Source organism: Sorex fumeus, unplaced genomic scaffold, assembly GCF_029834395.1.
Source record: "Sorex fumeus unplaced genomic scaffold, SorFum_2.1 ptg000028l, whole genome shotgun sequence".
In the NCBI taxonomy this organism is placed as follows: domain Eukaryota; kingdom Metazoa; phylum Chordata; class Mammalia; order Eulipotyphla; family Soricidae; genus Sorex; species Sorex fumeus.
In genome coordinates this window covers 16,569,035-16,584,355 of record NW_026606085.1, presented here as the reverse complement: position 1 = coordinate 16,584,355, position 15,321 = coordinate 16,569,035, and the positions used below count along the sequence as shown (strand labels likewise).

General features: G+C 51.3%; 1 protein-coding gene across 1 annotated transcript in view; it reads right to left on the bottom strand.

Moving 5' to 3' along the window:
- CLMP (CXADR like membrane protein) overlaps nt 1-15,321 on the bottom strand; it is a 93,626-nt gene that overhangs the window by 18,430 nt on the left and 59,875 nt on the right. Inside the window, exon 2 of the mRNA XM_056114978.1 lies at nt 4,535-4,692. Within this exon, the coding sequence (XP_055970953.1) occupies nt 4,535-4,692 (158 nt within the window). The remainder of the gene's footprint in view (nt 1-4,534; nt 4,693-15,321) is intronic.

The following is a 15,321-nucleotide window of genomic DNA, read 5'->3' as shown; positions in this document are numbered from 1 at the left end:
GGACTTCAGGTGTGGCCTGATAGCCACCTCGTGGGGCTGGCAGGGCTTAGGCCCGTGCCGAGCAGGGGCTCATCGCAGACTTAATCAGTCCTAGTCTTCCCAGCTGGTCCCAGGTGGCAGCAGCGGAGTGGGAGTAAGGTGACTGTCCTTCTCTCCTCCTGACTCAACGTGAGCTACCTGTGGGGTCCACCGACATCAGTATGATGCTCATGATTTGGTGCTCAGATCCTGTGATACAGTGCCAGGGATCAAACTCAGCACCTTGAGCATACAAGGCCCCAACCTTAAACTGTCTCCTAGATCCTCATTTTAATTTTTGGACTAACATCAGGGTTAACTTTGTCTTATGAGAAACACTTGAGGGACCTGAGGGATGGCATAGATTCAGGGTTTGCCTTGTGTGGGTGAGCCCCTGGGTTCAATCTCTGCAACACACATATGGTGCCCTTGCCTTTTTTTTTTTTTTTTTTTTTTGCATTTTGGGTCACACCCGGCTATGCACAGGGATTACTCCTGGCTCTGCACTCAGGAATCACTCCTGGAGGTGCTCAGGGGACCATATGGGATGCTGGGAATCGAACCCAGCTTGTCTGCATGCAAGGCAAACGCCCTACCCGCTGTGCTATCTCTCCAGCCCCTGCCCCTGCCCTTGACTTTTGACTTTGGAGAGCCGATGGCAGTGTGGTACTGGGTATGAAGGGCCAGAAATGCCTTAGAACAGTCTCGAACATTCCTGAACACTTGCATTAAGAAATAGTCTTGTTGATGGGCGCCGGAGTGCTACTACAGTGGTAGGGTGCTTCCTTCTATGTGGCTGACCTGGGTTGGACCCCAGTATCCTATATGATCCCCAAGCCTTGCCTGGAGTGTCCCCTGAACTCAGAGCTCGGAGTAAGGCCTGAGTACAGATTGGGTGTGGCGCCGGCAATATTTTTTTTTGTATTAAAAAAGTATTTCTTTTTTGTTTGTTTTTTTTTTTTTTTGCAGAGGAGATTACTCTCATCAATGCTCAGGAGGTCACTTGGTGCTGGGGGTCCCTGCACACAGAGCATGCGCTCCAGCCGTGCTGGTGGGGGGGGAGGGCGAAATGTCACATGGTCTGGGCTCCTGCAACAGAGAACATGCGCTCTAGCTGGGCGGGGGTGGGGTTGGCGGTGGTCACGTGGTGCTGGAGCCTGCACACTGAGCATGCGCTCCAGATGGGCTCGGGCCCAGATGGATCTACTCAACCTTCTGGCCGTGGCTGCGCTGGCCACGGCTGCATAGCAGGAGTAGAAGTGCCGCGAACGAGCCCTTCCGTGCTGCAGAGTAGGGATTCCCGTGCTCAAAGCAGAGAAGGGGACAGGTAGTCACGCAGCTGGCCTTCAGCACGGCTGACCCGGTTGGATCCTCGACACCCCATATAGCCCCGCCAGCAGTGATGCTGAGAGCAGAGCCCGGAGTAACTCCTGGGAGTGAGCTCAGCAACAGAATAGCCGGAGAGAAAGGCTGGGCGGACACGACAGGGTGCGGCCTCTCTCCTAATTTCTCCTGTGCCAAAGGTTTCTGACGGGAGCCCCTGGATGCTCCGCGAGAGTCTGCCCTTGCAATCTGGAAATTCTCCCCATCCATTCCTGGAACCAGGAGCAAAGTTCAGGTTTCCAGGAGCCTTGCTCCCAGGGTCCCAGCATTCCTGAGCCGGCACACCCCTCCCGACCGTGCTCTGCATATGTCAGGGAACATTCCAGAGACAGACACAGCAGTGTCTCTGCTTCCATGGGAAGGCCAAGCTCAAGTTTGGGTCTGGGTCACCACTCAGGGACTCCCAGCATGATATGCACTGCATTCCTTTACTTAAGTTTCTTTTCAAAGTGCTTGCTTTGGGGAAGCGCTGGGGAGGGAGCACTGCTTAAAGAGCTGTAGGCAGGCAGAAGTCCAGGTTCAATCTGGAGGCCATGTGATCCTCAGAGCACCACTGGGAGCAACACAGAACGCTGAGCACTAACCTGGGGTTAGCTTATCACTGGGTGCTTCCAGAGAGAGAGAGAAAGAGAGACAGACAGACAGAGAGAGAGAGGGAGGGAGGGAAGAGGAAGGGAATAAGAGAGAGAGGGAAGGGAGAGGAAAGGAAAGGAGAGGAAGGAGGGAGGGGGGAGGGACGGAGGAAGAGACGTGTGAAATGCAGCCAATCAAATGTTTCTAATGAACTGGGTTGAATATTTTGTTGTTGCATTTTTGGGCCACACCTACTGGGGACCCGCAGTTGCTCTCTGGCTCTGGGTCCCACGCAGTGCCAGGATGGAATCTGGGTCTCCTGCCTGCAAAACATGAACTCCAGTCCCATGAGTCATCACCCTGAACTGCTGGTTGTATTTTTATTACTTAATAACACAGGAAAAAGTTAATCAAGGGATTAAGGCTCTGGGGCCTGAGATAGCACAGAGGATGGGGCACTTGATCTGCACATGGCAGACGTGGGTTCAGTCCCTGGCATCCCAACTGAGGTCCTCTGAGAGCCACTAGGAGTAATTCCTGAATGCAGGGCCAGGAGTCACTCCTGAGTGTGGCTGGGTGTGGGCCAAAGCCAAAAAATTCAAACAAGGGCTTTGGAGGTTCTTGCCTTGTAATCCCTGGTACTACAAAGAATCCCTCAAGCACCAGCAGAAGGTCACTTCTGAGCACAGAGCCGGAAATAGCCCCTGAACACCAGAGCTAAGACTCCAACCCTCCCCTTTCTCCCACAAAAGGGTTATCTATTTTGCTGTTGTTGTTCTGTTTTGGGGTCACACCCACTGATGCTCAGGGGTAATTCCTGGCTCTTCACTCAGGAATTACTCCAATTCCTGGCTCTTCACTCAGGAATTACACCTGGTGGTGCTCAGAGGACCATATGGGATTGAATTCGGGTCAGCCTCGTGCAAGGCAGAAGCCCTACCTGTTGTATTATATATGTATGGGGGGGGGGAGGGCATACTTATTTTTTGGGTCACACTTGGCTGTGCTGAAGGCTTACTCTTGGCTCTGTGCTCAGCGTCAGTGCTTTATATGCTATTTCTCTGGCCCCTGGTTCTTTATATTTTATTATAAATTATCAGTGCTTTCTCAGACATAGAATGACGCAAAATACAGATCTAATATTCCATGAAGATTTGTGGTTCTCTTGTTTTTCTTTTCCTGTTACTTTGCAGACAGTGTGTGTGTGTGTGTGTGTGTGTGTGTGTGTGTGTGTGTGTTGGGGGTGGGAAGGCTGAGTGCTTTCTTTATCAGCACATCCTTTTCTTTCACCGGAAGCCTGGGGTGGGCTGAGAGCTGGTACCCACAGGGCACTCTAGAATCTTCCCTGGAGCAGGGGCTCTTCCTCCCTTCACCCAGACCTGAGTGTCTGGTTTGACTTAGAGCTGCTGGGAAAGCAAGCTCAGGTAAAGGTGCCCTTTGCTCGAGCACACTCTTAGTGTGATGAGAACAAATGACAGGCAGTATCAAAATAACCAGGTGACAGGTTCAGTCCCAGCAGTGAGATTCCTTTCCGGTGCAAACTTGAGCTGCTCCCAGCACAAACTGTCTTGGGAAATTCAAAAAACATTTCACTTTTCAGTGGAGAAAAAAAAGAATGCTCTAAAGAAGGCAGGCTGAAAGTCAGCTTTCCTAAATTACTCCTTCCTTCCTTCCTCCCAGTGCTCCAGTGGCTGAGTACTGCCATAGAAAGGCTGATAATAGTCTGTGACTCACTGTCATTGTCTGGGCAGGCCAGCCCCTGGTTCTTGAGGAAGCATAACATGCAAGTTCTGTCCACAAGGGCAAAAGCTCATGAAACCCAGGGACCATTCGCCGGAGCTCCCCAACCTGACTTCTGCAGAGCCAGCTTCCTTTTTCCAGCTCCAGAGACAGAATCCCTTGTTTGCTGTCCCTTGATACATGAGCCAAACACTTCTCTCACACCCCGTACTTGTTGCTTCTCTGTCCTCGGCCATCTTCCAGCTTAGAAGCCTTGACCGGGCAAAGTCTGAGTATACACAGGGGGTGGTGGGTTTAGAAGGGGACAAGAAGGGTACTTCTAGTGCAGGTTTGGGGTTCCTTTATTTATTTTGGTGTTGGCAGTTCTCAGGGCTTATTCCTGACTCTGTGCTTAGGGATCATTCCTGGCAGGGTTTGGAGGACCATCTGGGGTGCTGGGAACCGACTTTGGGTTGGTCACATGCAAGGCAATGCCCAACCCACTGTACTATCTCCCCAAGATCTCAGATATGGGTTTCTGGTTCGCTAGATTCAGGAATCGACTTCCTAATCGGTCCCCTGTGTAAGGAAGACACAGAGAGAGAGGTGACCTCCTCCCTGGCATGTATGACTTCACAGTAGTCCTTGCTTGCCAGAAGAACACAAGAACCTCTTGTCCTTGTTCCAAAGCATCTTCTCTCTCCAGTTTCATGTCTAAAGTCTTCCAACTATAACCCAGAAGCCAAAGCATGTCTAGGCCTTTCCTCCCCTGGAGGGAGACAGGAGGAATGAGAAGGGGTGGGCGCAGGGGTGCTGCAGAGGGTGGGGAGGGAGGACTCACCACTTTCTGGTTGCCTTCATTATCGGTCAGCAGCCATTCGATGTCCAGAGTGTCTTTCTCCGGGAGCCCCAGCTGGTGGTGGCAGGGCAGAGTGACCTTCTCTTCGGCTACTCTCTTGATCTCAGTGTGAGTTCCCCAGGAGCTGGCACAGTAGGAGGCTGGAAGGGGAAAGGCGCTCATGAGGGCACTGCAGGGAGCAAGCAGTACAGGCCCTACAGTTGGCTCTTCCGGAGGCAAGAGGGAAGGGCAGAGGTCTGGAAGAACCCTCAGCCAGCAGAACCGGAAAGCCTCACCTCACACTGATCCACGACCTGAGTTCATTGGCCCAACCAAGTCCCACCAACGGCCCACCTTTCTTCCGACTCATATTTATTTATTTATTAATTTTGTTGGTGGGGATGGTGCTTAGGGCTTACTCCTGGCTCTGTGCTGAGGGATCACTCCTGGCTGGGCTCTCAGGACCAGGTAGGATGCTGGGGACGAACCCAGATGGGCTTTGTGCAAGGCAAACGTCCTCTCCACTGTACTATCACTCCAGCCCCACAGGTGCCTTCGAAACTAGCTGCATAAGCCCCTTGGAAGGTGCAACTGTGAGATCTGACATGCACCAGGATCTCGTCCTTTGACTGAGATTAGAACCCGAAAGAGCTATGGCACTGGCTGTGCCACCACCACCACCACCATCATCATCATCATCGTCATCATCATGAATTTTGTGGGCTGGGGATCTAACCCCAGTTCACACATGCAAGTCCAAGAGTTTTGTCATTGAGCCACATCCAGGGGCCCAGTGGCCACCCTAAAAAGCTTTTCCAGTGGTGGACACACAACCCTAAGGAGAAAGGTAGAACTTCTGGGTGGATTGAGGGGCTGAAAGGGGAGCGCAGCAAACCACCCCAGACCGGAGGATCAGGAAGTGACAGGACAAGTGACCTCAGATGCGCGTCACTGAAGTGCTCACATATTGACCACCAGGTTCTGCAGCTCATGCCCTTGACCACACACCACCACTGCCAGCATGTCTGACCTCCTGGCCAGCTGGCTGATATGACAGCACCAGCCACTACGGCGCTGGGCCGAGGTTTCCACTCCTGAAGCTCTCCCGCTCTTCACTAATAGTGAGCAAACCAACGTGCAGGCTGAAAAGACCTGACCCGACTTCCTGCCACCCATGGAGGGGTAGAAATAATCTGCGTCATGGCTCATTCTCCTTCGGTCCCCAAAGGCAGCTATGGAGAGAGAGCCCCGGTTTGCCGCCTCTCACTCACCCCCGATGGGGTACAAGAGAGTGCAAATACACCCAGCGCTTCTTTCCTGAGCCAAAGGCAGAGAGCCCTGTGCCCAGGGGCACGCAGTAGGACACTCCAACAAAGAAATGCAGACTCAACTCGGAGCATTGCCAGTTTGAACCACTAGAGGGAATCAAAGGTTCAGCTTTGGTTGGGATCACCAAAAGGGAAGGAACCTAGAGGTGGGTGAAGAGCCTTTTCAGAGGGCCAAGTTCTATTTATACTGCAGCCAGGATTAAACACCGGCGGGGCGGGCAGGGGCCTCTCAGTGAAGACAAACAATGTTCCTCGGGCTGCGGAGCTCTGAGAACAGCAGAGCTCATCTCCCCTGGCTCACTACCGTCCATGTCTGGCACAAGAAGAGCTGGAGGGGCCCGAGTGATAGCACAGTGGAGAGGGGGCGTTTGCCTTGCACGCAGCCAACCTGGGTTCGATCCCCGGCATGCCACATGGTCTCTTGAGCACCACCAGGAGTCATTCCTGAGTGCAGAGCCAGGAGTAACCCCTGAGCATTGCCAGGTGTGATCCAAAAAGCAAAAGAAAGAAAGAAAGAAAGAAAGAAAGAAAGAAAGAAAGAAAGAAAGAAAGAGAGAGAGAAAGAACGAGCTGGAACACTTGCTATATTGTCTACTACTGGAGGCATTCAGGAGGGGGGTGTCAGGAGCAGGGAAAGGGGATCTTGTATGTGGCTGTGGAGCTCCGTGGTCTGTAGCTCTTAATGTGTCCATCCATGATCGTCCCAGTGGGCTACAGTGGATAGTGAGGGAGTGCAGCGTGCTGTACTGTCTAGATTCATGGAAGCACAATCCACAATCCACAATCGTGCACAACAGGATTCCCTCATGATGCATTCCTCACCGTGCAGTCCGCCAGAAAGGGATGGATGGAAGGATTTAATGTCCTCTCCAGCTATATCTGCTATAGGATATTTATTGAGTACTTAGCTGATTCCAGACACCATCTCACTTGAACGGAATGTTAAGTAGGAGAGACACATGTGTATTTGTTTTGTTTTGTTTCGTTTCGTTTTAGGCCCATACTGGGTGGTGCTCAGGGGTTACTCCTGACTCTGAACTCGGAAATTACTCCTGGTGCTGCTCGGGAGACCATGTGGAATGCTGGGAATCGAACCTAGGGTGGCTGCATGCAAGGCTAGCGCCCTACTTGCAGTACTATTGCATGAGTTCTGTAGATTTTTATTATTTTATTTTTAATTGTATAGGTGGTGCTGGATGAGGAAAAGGGGTCTGGTCCTCCTAGTGGCACTCAGAGGCCCATATAGTCACAGGAATCAAACCCGGGGTCTTTCACATGTAAAGCATGTGCTCTACCACTTGAGCTATCTCTCCGACCCCCTGGTATTTACTTTGTCAAAGACCAAAAGCTATTGCTCCAGCTGAGTGATAGCACAGCGGTAGGGTGTTTGCCTTGTGCACAGTCAGCCTGGCCGAGCCAGGTTCGATTCCTCTGCCCCTCTCAGAGAGCCCGGCAAGCTACCGAGTATCTCGCCCTCACGGCAGAGCCTGGCAAGGTCCCCGCGACGTATTCAATATGCCAAACACAGTAACAACAAGTCTCACAATGAAGATGTTACTGGGCCCGCTTGAGCAAATTAATGAACAACCGGAGGACAGTGCAGTGCTAAAATCGTCGATTTGCTCGAGCAGGCCCAGTAACGTCTCCATTGGAGACTTTGTTGTTACTGTGTCTGGCATATCGAATACTCTCGGTAGCTTGCCAGGCTCTCCGAGAGGGGCGGAGGAATCGAACTCGGGTTGGTCATGTTGGCCGCTTGTAAGGCAAATGCCCTACCAGCTGTGCTCTCAGTAAATAATTTCAGTATATTGTAAGGTTATGGCGACTATGTGGTGAAATACGGTATAGTCTGTAAAGGATCAGCAAGAAAGAAATGAAGGTGTAAACGTGGAAGGAACAAAATTCATCACATTAGAGGAACTAAGAAATCTGCAAAAAAAATATCAAGGTCCCCAAGTGTTTTTTTTTTCTTTTTGGGTCATACCAGGCAATGCCCAGGGGTTACTCCTGGCTCTGCACTCAGGAATCACCCCTGGCGGAGCTCAGGGGGCCATATGGGACACTGGGAATCGAATCCAGGTTGGCTGCGTGCAAGGCAAACACCCTACCCACTGTGCTACTGCTCCAGCCCCTGTGGTTTTCTTTTCTTTCTTTTCTTTTTTTTGGGTCGTGGTGTCAGGAATCGAACCCAGGTCCTCACGCAAGACAGCTTTATTGCTGAGTCACATCCCTGGCTCCCATAACCTTTATTTTAGGCCAGTAGCTTATTGAACCATGAGATTCTAGGATAGTCTGATTGTATATAATTCAGAATCTCAGGCTCAAACACCTGCAAAGGTCACTGTTTTCCCCGTAGGTGATTTCTCCTATGAACCAAGTCGGCTGAATTCTATCAAGTTAGGTCTATCCCTGAGAATCTGAACTCAGCAAAATCCTGTTCCAAGGTTCCAGCGGGCCTGTTAGTATTGCATTTTTTTGCTTTTGTTTTTCCTAGCAGTTTGGCTTCCTGGCATTTCCCTCAACAAATGCCTTCCTGTCAGTGCTTTGGGTTCTGGGTGCCCACCATGAGGAATGCTGACGAGACTGTTGGCTCTGGAGGGAGCAAGCAGGAGCGCACAACTCAAGGACTAGAGTGACTCTCCTGAGGTGAGCTGAGGCACTGCTATACTCAGTGGGATAGTGTTTTTATTTAGTTAGTTATTGGCTTTTGGGGTCACACTTGGCAATGCTGAGGGGTTACTCCTGACTCTGAACTCAGGAATCACTACTGGTGGTGCTCAGGGGAATCAGATAGGATGCCGGGGTTGGCTGTGTGCCAGGCAAATGCCCCTCTCACTCCGGTCCTGGGATTGTATTTTGTTGAGGAAGAGATCACATCCTGGAGGAACCGAAGGGGCAGCCAAGAGCCTGGGTTCCAAGAAGCCTGTGCTCAGTATCAATTTGAAGTTCCAAAAAATACTGTAGGAGCGATGGTACAGCAGGTAAGGTCCTTGCTTTGCAAATAGCAGACTTGGAGTTGGTTTTTGGGAGCCCATTTGGACCCTTGAGCATAGCCAGTGTGATTCCTGAGCTCACAGCCAGGAGTAAGCTCTGAGCACCACCGTCAGGAGTGATTTTTTTTTTTTTAAAAAAAGGTGGGATCAGCCACATGCAAGGCAAGCACCTTAACCCCTGAACTACTTCTCTGGTCCCATTGGACACACACTCCCTTTCTTTCTTTTTAATTTTAATTTTTTGTAAATTGAGTCACCATGAGATGCACAGATACAAAGCTGTTCACGATCAGGTTTCAGTCATACAATGTTCCATCACCCCTCCCTCCACCAGTGTCTATTCCCACCATCAATGACCCCAGTTTCCCTCCCACCACCCCGTCTTCCCATGCCTGCTCGATGGCTCTATGGCAGGCACTTCCCCTTTAAAAATTAAAAAAAAAATTTATTGGGGGCTGGAGCAATAGCACAGCGGGTAGGGCGTTTGCCTTGCATGTGGCTGACCCAGGTTCAATCCCCGGCATCCCATATGGTTTCCCCAGCACCGCCAGGAGTAATTCCTGAGTGCAGAGCCAGAAGTAATCCCTGAGCATCGCTGGGTGAGACCCATAAAAGCAAAAAATAATAAAAATTAAAAAAGATAATATTTTTAGGACACTCTCTTTTGTGTTTCCCCCTTTCCCTTCCCTTTGATGTAGTTGCAATGACTGGGGATCGCAAATGCTTGACTGTGGTGTTTGGACTGCGGTGCCTATTAGGGATGACACATGTGGTTTTAGCAACACACACACACACACACACTCTCTCTCTCTTTCTCTCTCTTTTCTCTCTCTTGGTTGTGATGTGCCAGAGCTCGAAGATTACACACAGGGTTGCACTCAGCATGTGGGCTGATGCCAGGGCTCGAACTCTTGGCCTCACACTTAGGGCAGGCACTCCATCAGTGGCCCATCTCTGGATGGTATTGGACAACAGTCTCCAGTGGGTGATACCGGGGCGGGGGCTGGGGAGCAGGCCTGTGGCTGGGGAGTAAACCCGGGCATACGAGAGCAACTCTGGCTCCAGGTAAATTCTTAAGCACCGCAAAACATTTTAAAATGCTTTGAACATCAAGTGCATACGCAAAACTATAATGAGGCTGAGCTCACGTATCACAAGAAACATCTTGGAGCTTGTCCCAGATAATGGCAATTACAAATCTGGACCTTGATCTCAATGCTGCTTAGGGATGAGCTGCAGAGAAAACCCACAACCCAGACCCCGGCTTCCCACAGCAAAGAGGCAAACGGACCCGCAGTGCGATTTGGCTTCCAGCATCTAGTCATCGTCCCTGCAGAGAAATGGCAGGTCTCAGCAAGGGAGGATTTGTAATGCCCAGTAATTTCCCTGGCTTCACTTTCTTCGTGACATTCGCCCCACCCCGGTGACTCAAAGGGCCGCGGCATGCTCCCTTATTCTCTCGCTCATTGATGTATTTATTCAAATGACCTAACCAAGAGTCTGGGCTTTGGCTGCTGGAAGACTGTCTTTGGGCCAATCTCCGCATTTTCATCAGTGCAGCGAACTGGTTCTGACTGGCCTCCTTCTCCTGCCTGGAGTTCTAGAGGGACTGCAGGCCCAGGACAGAGGATGAATGAAGAACAAGGGAGACCCCTGTACACCCCAAATCTAGTTGTTAGTTATTAGCACCACTGAAAACCATTTTCGGGACCAAACATGTGGCTTCAGTGGCAGAGCAGAGGCTGCACATATGAGAGGCCCTGAGTTTGGTCCTGGGCAAAACAAGAGAACAATCGTACCCGATAAATGTTTCAAGCATGAAGGGGTAAATTCATTGTTTTAATATGTGTCTGATACACAGTAACTATAAACTTCTCAGGGCTGGAGCGAAAGTACAGCAGGTAGGGCGTTTTGCCATGCACGCGGCAGACCCGGGTTTGATTCCCAGCATCCCATATGGTCCCCTGAGCACTGCCAGGAGTAATTCTTGAGTGCAGAGCCAGGAGTAACCCCTGGGCAATGCCAGGTGTGACCCAAAAAGAAAAAAAAACTATGAACTTCTCATGACAACTGAGTGTACACTGTGTGTGTGCGTACATGTGTGTGCATACATGTGCATACGTGCGTGTATGTGTGTTCATGTCTCTGTGTGAATTTCATCAGTGAGCTGGTCTTTCGGAGATGAATCCTCGATTCCCTTAGAGAATGCCTGCTTTCATTTACTTTTCTCTCCATTTCTCCAGAGCATTCCCAAGAAACTGGCATGCCATGTGTGACAGAGCTCGTGTACAGAGGACTTTTCCGTAGGTGTTTTCATTGTTCAATCCCAAAGCCCCCAAGCTGTTTTTTTTTTTTTTCTTTTTCCTTCTGAGGCTGGCGGTGTCTACAGATCAGAATTCTTCAAGCATCCGCATCCACCTGTCACTGGAAGTGGGTAATGGGAGCCGAGCACCTCTGAGCTGCCGGGTTAGAGGCCTGGTGAGACCTGCTGTGGATACAGATCAAACCCTGGCAGATGCTGCTTTGGAGACCCCAACCTTTGGACTTTGGCCTCTTAGTCTCGGCTGATGTCTGAGGGTGGCTCTCCTAAACCCTCTTCTCCTGTGGCCCGTGGTTTCTCTGGACGGGCAGAAACCCCTATATGGAACTGATCTTTATTTATTTATTTATTATCATTATTATTATTAGTATTATTATTATAGGCTGGAGCGATAGCACAGTGGTAGGGCGTTTGCCTTGTGCGCCGCCAGCCCGGACGAGCCGGGTTCGATTCCTCCGCCCCTCTCGGAGAGCCCGGCAAGCTACCGAGAGTATCTCGCCCTCATGGCAAAGCCTGGCAAGCTACCCGTGATGTATTCAATATGCCAAACACAGTAACAACAAGTCTCAAAAATGGAGATGTTACTGGGCGCACTCGAGCAAATCGATGAACAACGGGAGGACAGTGACAGTGATTATTATTATTATTGGGTTTTGGGTCATACTTGGCAATGCTCAAGGGTTACTCCTGGCTCTGTACTCAGGAATTAGTCCTGGCGGCGGGCAGGGGACGAGGGATTGAACCTGGGTCGGCCACGTGCAAGGCAAGTGCCCTTCCCGCTGTTCTATCACTCCGGCCCCTGGAGCAGCTCTTTAGCACAGACTGCACCTGGCCCAGCAGGCCCTGCGCCTCCATTCAGCTCAGTGGACCATGGGCAGCGCCAGGCTCTTTTTCTTTTTCCTTCCTGACCTGGCCCAGCCACCCTCCCTTCACAGCAGGGTTCAGTCACTTCACTGTTATTCCACCTCTCATGGTCTTGCTTTGGGGCGGTACATGGGCCCATTCTGCTTTCATCTTAAGGGGATTTGGGGAAGAAACGGAGGGACAGCATCTGTGTCCAACCCATCATCTGGTCTGTGGTACCTGGAAGCCATCCTTGGAATCAGGGGTGGGGGCGAGTGTTGTCTTCTAGACTGCAGCCGTGCTCTGAGCTCCACGTCTGAGGAGGGCACAAGGAAGACGAGCAGCTGCTCTCTGCGGCCCTGACATCTTTCATCTTTGCTGCGTCCCTCACGTGACCCTGCTGTCCCCTCTGTGTCCCTCAGGGCAGAAGAGAGCTGCTTGAGCAGGGATCTGTGAGACCACTGTGGAGATGGGGACACACATACACACACACGGGCAGACACATACGTGCACGCACACACACATACATACATGTGTATGCATACACGTGCATGCAAGCACACACATGCAAACTCACACACACATGCACACACTCACATGTGTACACACACATGCATATATGTGCATGCACACACACACAAATACATATGCACACACTCTTTCTCTCTCTCTCTCTCTCTCACACACACACACACACACACACACACACACACACACACATAAGCGCGCATGCTCTGTGGGGTGTCCCCTGCAGTGATGAGCTTTGCTGCCTAATGGAGAAGGAGGCCTCTGTTCCTGCAAGTCTTTCTTCTCCAGGGACTTTGGGGACCTTGTCTAAGGAGGGCACCCAGAAAAGATTGCAAGGCTGATGGGGGATGATGAAACTCGAAACTGCCAGTCGTAGAGAAAAAGTGTGTGTGTGTGTGTGTGTGTGTGTGTGTGTGTGTGTGTGTGTGTGTGTATTTTGGGGGGAATGTTTCCTCCCTCCTCATTCGTTCCCTTCTCTCCTCTTTTCTTCCTTCTCACCTGGCCTGTTATCTCGGCGCTATTTTGATTTAGATGGGAAAAATAGGAATGCAGGTGTTAGAATGCACTAGCGGATGTAGATTCCCGGGCCAGAAGACACTGCGTCCCAGAGAGGCTGGCCAGCCCCGCGGACTCTCCCCACACCTCCTCTCCTCACAGATCTGAGGTCCTCCTAGGGAAAGATCGCCTTCTATCCTTCCAGCGTCTGTGGGGGCCTCAAAAAAGTCACTGTATAGCTTTGGTCTTAGAATCAGCTTTTCTGGCACATCACACTGGCCTCCAGTGGCCTCCAGTGGCCAGCTTGCCAGGGGCATGAGCTCTCCTGGACCCCAGAAGAGATGGGACGATTTCAGATCATGGGAAATGGGGTGAGAGGCTGGAGCAATAGTACAGTGGGTAGGGGGCTTGCTTTACATGCAGCCGACTGGGGGCTGATCCCCGAAACTGCATAGGGTCCCCCGAGCACCACCAGGAGGGATCCCTGAGCACAGAACCGGGAGCAACCCCCCAAGAGAAATGGGGGTGATCCCCCTGTGTGTCCACAGAGGCCTTGGAGCACCCTCGCTCCTGATTACTCAGTGAATCTCAGTGAGCGGCTTGTCTTGACTAGGTCTCAGTGTGGCAGCGAGGGCCATGAAGAAGGGGGTAGGGCTAGCCCCGGATCCCTAGTTCCTGCCTTCCCGGGGCACCAAGGGTATTTAGGGGGGCAGCAGAGAACAGCACGGGGCAGCACTAAGGGACAGCAACCTCCTATGACCATGAAGCTCACAGAGAAGGCCACCAACAGCAGCCAAAAATCCACCAGGAAACCAAGGTTTCTTCCAGTGTGAGGGATGCTCCGCTGGGTGCCAGCGAGCCAGTGAGCCAGATGGGATGAGCATCGGGCATGTGATGGAGGAGACCTGATCCCCCCTGGCTGGGCTTCAAAGGACAGAGAAGGCCCGAGTGCGTCTGAAGCAAGACTGCAGAGAGAGACTCTTCGGATAAAGACTCTCTGAACCTTGCAGAGAAGCTCCGGGTTTTATTTTTCTGCCTTTAGTTTAACAATAGTCTCTGTCTTTATCTACTTCTGCCGACTGGTTTACCTTTCGCTGAGTGCTATTAGATCCGCTAAGCTGCCAGGCTTCCCGTGGGCTGCGTGTCGGAGGCAGGGAAGTGAGACATAAGACAAGCCGGGTTCCTGCTGTCGGCACACACAGAAGCAGCAGGCTGCCCAGTGCCCAGGTCTGACCACTTCCCGTCCACCGTTCGTCCATCCAGGAAAAAATGCTCACGGCTCTGTCTGAGGGACAAGCACTGCATGGGAGGTTAGGGGTGAGCAGGGAGCAGAATGGAGCGTCTCAACTGGGGTGAGGGGGGTTTGTCCCTCTGACACTCAGGGCCCGTGGTGGGGTCATGGTGTTTGAAGACTTCGTGTCAAAATACGTGCATCTTTAATATGAGGCAGACTTCTCAAATTCAGATGCAGTTTGGGGGGCCACCCCAGCAGTGCTCAGCCCCCACCACCCCCTTCTTTCGAGCAGCCAGTTCTAAGATGCTGCTCTGCCCAAATAGCAAGAATTTAAAAAATTCATCTCCCCATCCTCCAAAGACACATTTGTAATATGGCTCAAATTAAAATTCTTATGACGGTGTCTACTGTGGTTTTTAAATGTTCTGCCTGGCAGGATGGCCAGGGGGTGCTGGGAGGCTGGGTAGGAGGAGATGGAATGGATCCGGGATGGAACTCGGAGGCATTCGGCACAAATGCTGGGCAGAGGCTCTACCGTTTCATCGAGTGTTCCAGCCCCTTACTTGCAATTTTAGTTTTATTGTTTTGCTTTCTATTGTAGGTTGTTTTTTTTTTTAATTTTAATTTTTAGGACACACCCAGCAGTGCTCAGGGGTTCCTCCTGGATCTGCACTCAGGAATTACTCCTGGCAGTGCTCAGGGGATCCTATGGGATGCTGGGGATTGAACCCAGGTTGGCCATGTGCAAGGCAAATGCCTTCCCTGCTATGCTATCACTCCGACCTCTATTGTCACTGTCACTGTCACTGTCCTGTTGTTCATCAATTTGCTCGAGCAGGCCCAGTAACATCTCCATTGGAGACTTTATAGTTACTGTGTTTGGCATATCGAATACATCACGGGTAGCTTGCCAGGCTCTGCCGTGCGGGCGAGATACTCTCGACCCCTATTGTAGTCTTTTTTTTTAATTTAATTTTTGGGCCATACCCGGCAGTGCTCAGGGCTTACTCCTGGTTTTGCACCAAGGAATTATGCTTATTGGTGCTTGG